Below are 7,844 nucleotides of genomic sequence, written 5' to 3'. Positions count from 1 at the left end.
TTGATTGAGTCACAAAGATTGTGTCTTTTTAAGTACCACACTTCTACACCTCGACAATCATTTTAATATATAGTCAATGCCTCTTTGTAGAAGGAACAAAGAGGAACTATTCGCAGTGTTTCAATAGACTTGAGTTGGGGGAAAGGCAGGTTAATCGAGGGGTTGCATCTAGAAAACAAGCGAGTGTTGTATGTTTGCACTGAATCCAAATGTCTGCATTTTCCTAACTAAATCAAAGGGAGTGTTATTTCTTTTTCTGCTCACTCATCTGAAGGTAAGTAAATTTTCTCTGGCGATCACAAGCTTGGTCAGCAACAAAGGCGCCGCCTGCTTTTTCCACCGTCCTGGTGTGGCAAGTTGAGGAATTTCAATAAATGTGACAAGGGTGACTGATTTGTGAACTAGAAAAGGGTTGAGCATCAGAAAATTTATATTGGTCCTATCTAGCGAGGATTTCAAACGCATTATAAAACCCCAGGATCCGAGAATTCCATGCAGCACAGAAAAGACAAAAGCAACTTCGGGAAAATTTATAGGTGTATACATACACGTATATATACATAAATATATACCTGAATTAAAGAGATCGTATTAAAAGCGGGGAGGGAGAGGGAGAAAATAAAATAATAAAACAAAGTGAGGTTGGACGGAGAGACAACAACAGCACTACATAAAAAAGCAGAAAGTTAAGCACTCTCACCCACCTGACTTTTGATGGGTGCTACTTTTTTTCAGAAAAACAAAATGATGGAACGTTACAGTCCTTTTGCCACAGAAACCACTCCTGTTGTTTTAAAGCAAAGCCTAATGTAATCAGCACAAGCGTTTTGGAGAGCCTCAGAGACAAAACAAGGAGAAAGCGCAAACTGAAAAGGAGTCAGCCACAGAAGGACTTCCTCAGTCAAGCCCCTTTAAAAGTTGTTCAAAATGTCTTGGTCGCCAAGAAGGAACCCATCACCACCATAAAAAAAAGAAGGAAAACATAATGCAGAAACAACATCTACACCTTCCCCAGTCTTCATAGCTATTAGAAAAGAGGCCTTAGGATTTTTTTTTCGAGCCCCAAAATTGTATATTTTATATGTTTATGTATATAAAAAGTTGCTACTCCTGTACCAGCCTGTTTGTCAAAAGCGATGTCAATGCGCTTCACAATACCTGGGATTGATGAGCAGAGTTGGCCAATCAGGAGAGACGAGAGCTTTTGCGCACCCTTAGTTGGAGAGGAAGGAGGGAATCGCGAGCGAAAGTAGGGACCGCGCAGCACCAATGATCGGCGACGCCAGCCTCCACGTAGCTCCTCCCTCTTCTCCCATTCATCAAGGGGGGGACGGTGTCGTCTTTTCAATTCATTTATCTGCAGGAATGATTGCCGCTATCAGTCTCGCGTTCACCGCCCGGCTGAGGAGGTGAAAGTTTCTCCCCAGGAAGATAAACCGCAAAAGACAATATTGTGCATGATTTGCGCCGTTGTTTTTTTTTTAATAGACAAAGCAGGGGGGGGGAAAGGAAAAGGGAAAGGGAAAAAGCCAAAGGAAGGGGAAAAAGAGACGGAAGGAGAGAGAAAAAAGAGTGGAAGAGCTGGAAGAGAAGAGAAAATCGCGTGCTAGTTCCTTACATTCCTCTAGCTTCTTTTAAAGAAAAAAAAAACTGAACTGAAGGAAGTTTGATTTTTGTTTGGGTTCGACTCCCCCTCCCCCCGCCGGTCCGCGCTTGCTTGCTTCTTCCTTTCTCTGCACTATTGTTATTTGCGAGCGGGGTCTTTTGAATTCTTTCCCTCCGCCCTTTTGCAAGCCTCCGAAAAGTGCCGTCCGAGAGGCAAGAGACAGAGAGAGAGAGAGAGAGAAAGGGGGGGAGACGAAGGGGTGTTCCCCCCCTTCTCCCCTGAGCGCGCGCGCTGATGTCTTTTTTATTCTTCTTCTCTCGTTTTTGCAGCTTCTAGGTTCCTTCTCCCGCTCTTGCCCTTACCCCTCACCCACCTTTTATTTTTATTTTTCGGCTGGCGTGTGTGTGCGTGCGTCTCTCTCTCTCTCTCTCTTTCTGTGTGTGTGTGTGTGTCTGTGTTTTGGTTCGCGGATGCTGGAGGGGGAGTTCCTGATGTGGTCGCTTTGGCGGTGATCGTCGCGCGGACTTTTGCAAGAGAAGGCGAGGCACAGAGAGCCAGCCAGCCAGCGAGCGAGCGGCGCGTTGGATCGGCGGCGGCGGCGGCTCTTCTTCTCCTCCTCCTCCTCCTCCTCCTCGGCCGGCTTGCGCAGCACTTGGTGGGCCGCTCGGGCTTCTCGGCGCCTGTCCCTCTTCCCTCGCTCGGGCTCGCTCCCTCCGGCTCGGCGGCAGCGGCGGCCGCGGACCAGGGGAAGATGCTCCTCGACGCCGGACCGCAGTACCCGGCCATCGGCGTGACGACCTTCGGCTCGTCGCGGCACCACAGCGCGGGCGACGTGGCGGAGCGGGACGTGGGGCTGGGCATCAACCCCTTCGCCGACGCCGGCATGGGCGCCTTCAAGCTGAACCCCAGCAGCCACGAGCTGGCCTCGGCCGGCCAGACCGCCTTCACCTCGCAGGCCCCGGGCTACGCGGCGGCGGCGGCGCTGGGGCACCACCACCACCACCACCACCCGGGCCACGTCGGCTCCTACTCCAGCGCGGCCGCCTTCAACTCCACGCGGGACTTTCTCTTCCGCAACCGCGGCTTCGGCGAGGCGGCGGCGGCGGCCAGCGCGCAGCACAGCCTCTTCGCCTCGGCGGCGGCGGCGGCGGGCAGCTTCGGCGGGCCGCACGGGCACGGCGAGGCGGCCGGGCATCTCCTCTTCCCGGGCCTCCACGAGCAAGCGGCGGGCCACGCCTCGCCCAACGTGGTCAACGGGCAGATGCGCCTGGGCTTCTCGGGAGACATGTACGGGCGGCCCGAGCAGTACGGCCAGGTGACCAGCCCGCGCTCCGAGCACTACGCCTCGCCCCAGCTGCACGGCTACGGCCACATGAATATGAACATGGCAGCCCACCACGGGGCGGGGGCCTTCTTCCGCTACATGCGGCAGCCCATCAAGCAGGAGCTCATCTGCAAGTGGATCGAGCCCGAGCAGTTGGCGAACCCCAAAAAGTCCTGCAACAAAACTTTCAGCACCATGCACGAGCTGGTGACTCACGTCACGGTGGAGCACGTCGGCGGGCCCGAGCAGTCCAACCACATCTGCTTCTGGGAAGAGTGTCCCCGGGAAGGGAAGCCGTTCAAGGCCAAATATAAACTGGTCAACCACATCCGCGTCCACACGGGCGAGAAGCCTTTCCCTTGCCCTTTCCCGGGATGCGGGAAAGTCTTCGCTCGCTCGGAAAATCTCAAAATCCACAAAAGGACGCACACAGGTAGGTCCCCGAGGGAACAGGCTGAAAGGGGAGAGCGGGGAGGAGGGAGGCGTTGCTTTAAGGAAATTATTGTCCCAAACAGAAATCTCTCTTTCCTCCCCCCCCCAAAAAAATAAATAAAGTGAAGGAGGGAGTTGACGGGGGAAGAACAAGAAGCGGTAGTAAATGTCGCTGCTCGTTTCTCTAAATAAACTAGCATTAAAAATGGGGGGGGGGTTTCAATTCGAGTTTTAAATTAATTTACACCATAGTCCAATAATATATATATATATATATTTTCTAAAGGGTAGACTCAGAAATTTATGGAAGGAATTAAACAAAGTACAAAAAGGGAGGTGAGGGACAAGGTTGGAGGGAAGAGATGCAGAAGACTAGGACTGTTAATTTTATTAGTTTTAATTAATTGATAGTCCAGGAGACTGTCCTTTTTACGGTAACGAATCCTGCTAAATATATGACTTATTAACCTCACCATTCCTGCCTATCATTCCCCCTCCCGTAAACATTTAATTATGTGGGCCATTTGAAAATAATCTGACTTGCCCGGGTTTTTATTTTATTATACTGAAAGGTAGGATTCGTGCTGGTTGAAACCTACTTCAAATCGCCACCTCCTTGCCTTTCATTCGTGTAGTAATTTCCCCACCCACTCTTTCGCCCTCTCAGTTTCTTTTGAAAAAAAATGCCCGCGTATTTACCTAAGAATCCGAAGTAGGTACTATGATAATTGGAGGCATCAAATTAGAGAGGGAAAATGTTTAGAAGTGTAACAGTCACGGAGTCGCGGAACATTTGCGGAACTTATGTGGACATTTTATATGAAATAGAAGGCGCAAGAAAATAATATTTAGCCTTAAAGTGGGAACTAACTTCGTCCTTCCCAGGGCTGCAGCTATATTGTTACTATGTTTCTGTCTTCTGATAAAATGCCAGAGTTTGCTATTAGAAAGAAAGAAAGAAAGAAAGAAAGAAAGAAAGAAAGAAAGAAAGAAAGAAAGAAAGAAAGAAAGAAAGAAAGAAAATTCACCGAGTTGTGGTTTTCTGTGTTTAGTACGTAGCAAAAATTACAGTTAGAACGCAGCTCGTAAAATGCAGGGCCTGATTTCTACTTAGGGCCACTTTGTTTGTTTCTGAAATAGGTGAAAAACCCTTTAAGTGTGAATTCGAAGGCTGTGACAGGCGCTTCGCCAACAGCAGCGACCGCAAAAAGCATATGCATGTCCACACTTCAGACAAACCTTATCTCTGCAAAATGTGCGATAAGTCCTACACGCACCCGAGCTCCCTCCGAAAACACATGAAGGTAAATGGTCTTATGTTCTTCTTTCCTTGGGACCTCCTTGGGCCCGGCTGGCCTTCGCCTCTCCTGTGCCACTTTGATAACACGCCCCTATTTACTAGGGACTAGTAGGGTGGGAGAGAGGAAGGGAAGAGAAGGGAAGGGAAGGGAAAGAATTGCAGAAAAAGATCTCCGTGGATGTTTTTAAAAAACAGAAGTGACTCGACAGGAAAAGAGTGGGCTTGCATCTCTAGGAAAGACGGTCTGCGGGGGGAAATGTTTACCGGGGGGAAATGTTTACGTCGCTTAAAGGGGTCGAAGCGAGGGGCTGGATTTCTGGATGTCCGAGATGCCAATTCTTTACGCTGTAAATCGACTCACAATGGGACTCCGTTTGGGAGAGCCTGGCGTTGGCGCATTGCTGCAGGGGAAGAATTTAAAAAGAAAAGGCTCGATGGGGAGTCTGGAGGGACACAGGGAGGCATAGAAACTCAGGGGTTTCTGTTTTAGCCCGCTCTCCTTTTGTGTATCCCAGGGCCGTATTTATCTTACGTGTCAGTTCCCTGAAAATAGCCGAGAGAGCAGCCCATGTCGGCCTGTAGTTCAGAAGAGCTCAACGTTTCCGCGAGATCAGCCAAGATCCTGATTAGCAAAGCAGTCTTTCAAACTTCACGCCTCCCCCCCCCTCCACCGCTCTGCTCGGTGGCATTTTGCGTTCAGTCTTCAAACTGAGCCCGGCAGGTTAACATTTGGGGCGACTAAGCAAGGCACAGCGTATGTATGCAGGCATGCATGACAGGCATGGGCCGATCTCTACAGCTGTGTATCGTGTGTGTACACATCCGCAGACGGACGGACGGATATATCCACGTACACACACACAGTTCACGCATTTTCTCTTTGTTATTAATTTCTCTGTTTTCTAGGTCCACGAATCCTCCTCTCAGGGGTCCCAGCCTTCTCCCGCTGCCAGTTCCGGCTATGAATCTTCAACCCCCCCAACCATCGTGTCTCCATCCACAGAAAACCAGACCACCAGCTCCTTATCCCCTTCGTCCTCAGCAGTTCATCACACGTCCAGCCACAGCACCCTCACGTCAAATTTTAACGAATGGTACGTGTAAACAAATGAATAAACACAAATCCAACCTATTTAAAAGACTGCAAAAATGAATGAACACTTTTAAATCAGATTTTGTGTGTGTGTGTGTGTTTTGTTTGGATTTTTTAAAATGCTGCCCATAGCCCCAGGACCGAATCAAATCAAGAATTCTGTTTCCTTCCCTTTCTCTCTTCTCTCTCTCTCTGTCTCTCTCCCCCTCTCTCCAATTTCTGTTTTGCTTTGGTTTTGTCATGTTTTGGGGCAAAGCCTGGGGAAGCAGAGGGGTTTTTTATAGTGTGCGTGAGAAGAGCAGGGTTACCAGGCCATCTTGTCAACGTGCAGGGCTTTTAAATGGAACCACTGACTGGAGTTCTCCAACTGCATGGCTTTTTGGGCAGCGGGCCTTGTTGTTTTCTGTAAATACAGAAATATTAGCTTACAATGTACTGTTTGATCTTGTAAATAGTTATACCACAAGTTGAATAAGGGGATATGTGGAATTGTGGTCTTTGAATATACGTGAGGGAGGGGAACAGGGGTTGGGGTGGGGGGAACAGGGAGGAGGTTGAAAGGGGGGGAAGGAGGGAGGAGGTAGCAAATCAACTATTTGTACTGAATGGCAAGGATGTTCTAGTAAATGTGTACCAAAATGTGAATTACTTTGTATTATTACAGTCTAAACGTCGACCTAACAGAATATTATTGGTATTAATGTGCTTTTTATTTTGTATAAAGTGCAAACATTTTGTCCCAAAGTCCAGTCTAAGTAGTGCAGTAAAATGTTGTTACACGTCCTGTCAAGAAAATTCGTATAGTGCAAGCCTGGATCTGAGTGTCAAACTGTTACATTTGTTTATGTAAAGTGATATTAAAAAAAAAAACTCCCTATAAACTATAATCTGTCCATTGCTTTTGGTAAATACAACTACATACTGTATATATTTCCTAATTTCCATATTTATCCGCATGTAAAGGTCCGGTTATACATGTTACAGATATTCAATATTTATGGCTAGAAGAACTGGTATGTACAATTTAGTTTACAGAACTGTTTGGTAACATTTCGTACATTATTAAAGATTCTGAAATCCCATTATCTGTAGCAGGAATCCTTATTGACTCAGCCAAGCGCTGCAAGTTACGTATCTAGCTTTAGGAGAGTAAACTCCGGTCAGAACAAGGACCCTCCCCTCCCCCATTCCTTGTCGCCACTATACTCTCATTATGTCGTCACTAAAGCTGTAATGTTGAAATAAACACAATAAGTGCTCTTACCCCTGCGGGCTGTAGGGTAATATAAATTTTGTATTTATATAAAAAACATATGAAACAAAAAGTTTTGGGTGGTGATATAATTTAAATGACCAGTGCAGAAATAGAATAGTGCCAATAGCAACAGTGACAATAAAATTAAAATAGAACATCAATAGATTGTATATGGCCCATGGATTTTAATGGTGACACATTTTGCGGGGGGGGGGGGAGGGATGAAGAAAGATGAGGAGATGGGTCTTGCCATAAAGATCTTAAAAGAAATGTGTGCTTTGTTGCAGCCAGCAGTTATGGGAGGGGGGAACTTATATGAGGATATTTTAAAAATGGAGGGGCTTTAACCACAATTTATTTTAAATCATTTGCAGTCTCAAGAAAATCTTATTCTTTCCTTGCAGTGCTGTGCTCCACCCCCCCACCCTCCTATTTCTCTCCCCTAAAACCAGGCCATTACACAATGTTCTTGAAGACCTGAAGTTGATTTAAATCAATTATTGCCCTGTCTTAGGGTTGTTTTTCTACCTATAATTTTGCCTGCATTGATAGTTTCTTGAAACAATAACATCAGAAATAAACTAATCCCGGATGGGTGGGAGTTTATGTAGTTTGATTAGACCTTTTGTTTTCTCCCCATTTACTTAAGAAATTCGTTCCATTGGCTGGCGGTGATACAGTAAATTTGTAAATGAGAACACAATATATATTAAAAAAAAATCTAAATTACTTGTGCTTAATGACTGTGGCAGAACGCCTTTTTCTCTAAATCAGATTGTCTTTCTTGCAGTTTAGGGTGATAGATTTGCAAGCTGTGGTGGTTCTGTTAACTTA

At 46.8% G+C, this 7,844-nt stretch overlaps 1 protein-coding gene and 1 long non-coding RNA gene across 2 annotated transcripts in view; both read left to right on the top strand.

The window, feature by feature from the left end:
- Window positions 1-7,844, top strand: part of LOC144587805 (uncharacterized) — a 476,988-nt gene that overhangs the window by 131,153 nt on the left and 337,991 nt on the right. The window lies entirely within an intron of this gene.
- ZIC1 (Zic family zinc finger 1) lies at window positions 1,564-6,837 on the top strand. The gene is made up of 3 exons (XM_072996060.2): window positions 1,564-3,363; window positions 4,503-4,666; window positions 5,569-6,837. Exons 1-3 carry the CDS (start codon window positions 2,358-2,360, stop codon window positions 5,764-5,766), a joined length of 1,368 nt encoding a protein of 455 aa, XP_072852161.1. The 5' UTR covers window positions 1,564-2,357; the 3' UTR covers window positions 5,767-6,837.

This window comes from Pogona vitticeps, chromosome 3 (genome assembly GCF_051106095.1).
Source record: "Pogona vitticeps strain Pit_001003342236 chromosome 3, PviZW2.1, whole genome shotgun sequence".
Classification (NCBI taxonomy): Eukaryota; Metazoa; Chordata; class Lepidosauria; order Squamata; family Agamidae; genus Pogona; species Pogona vitticeps.
This window is presented reverse-complemented; position numbering and strand designations above follow the sequence as displayed.

What these genes read in the sequence shown, in the direction of transcription:
- ZIC1 (XM_072996060.2), top strand. Translation starts at nt 2,358, where the DNA reads ATGCTCCTCGACGCCGGACCGCAGTACCCGGCCATCGGCGTGACGACC. An exon ending in CCACAAAAGGACGCACACAG is followed by an intron (nt 3,364 to 4,502) that starts GTAGGTCCCCGA and finishes TTTCTGAAATAG; the next exon opens with GTGAAAAACCCTTTAAGTGT. An exon ending in CCCTCCGAAAACACATGAAG is followed by an intron (nt 4,667 to 5,568) that starts GTAAATGGTCTT and finishes TCTGTTTTCTAG; the next exon opens with GTCCACGAATCCTCCTCTCA.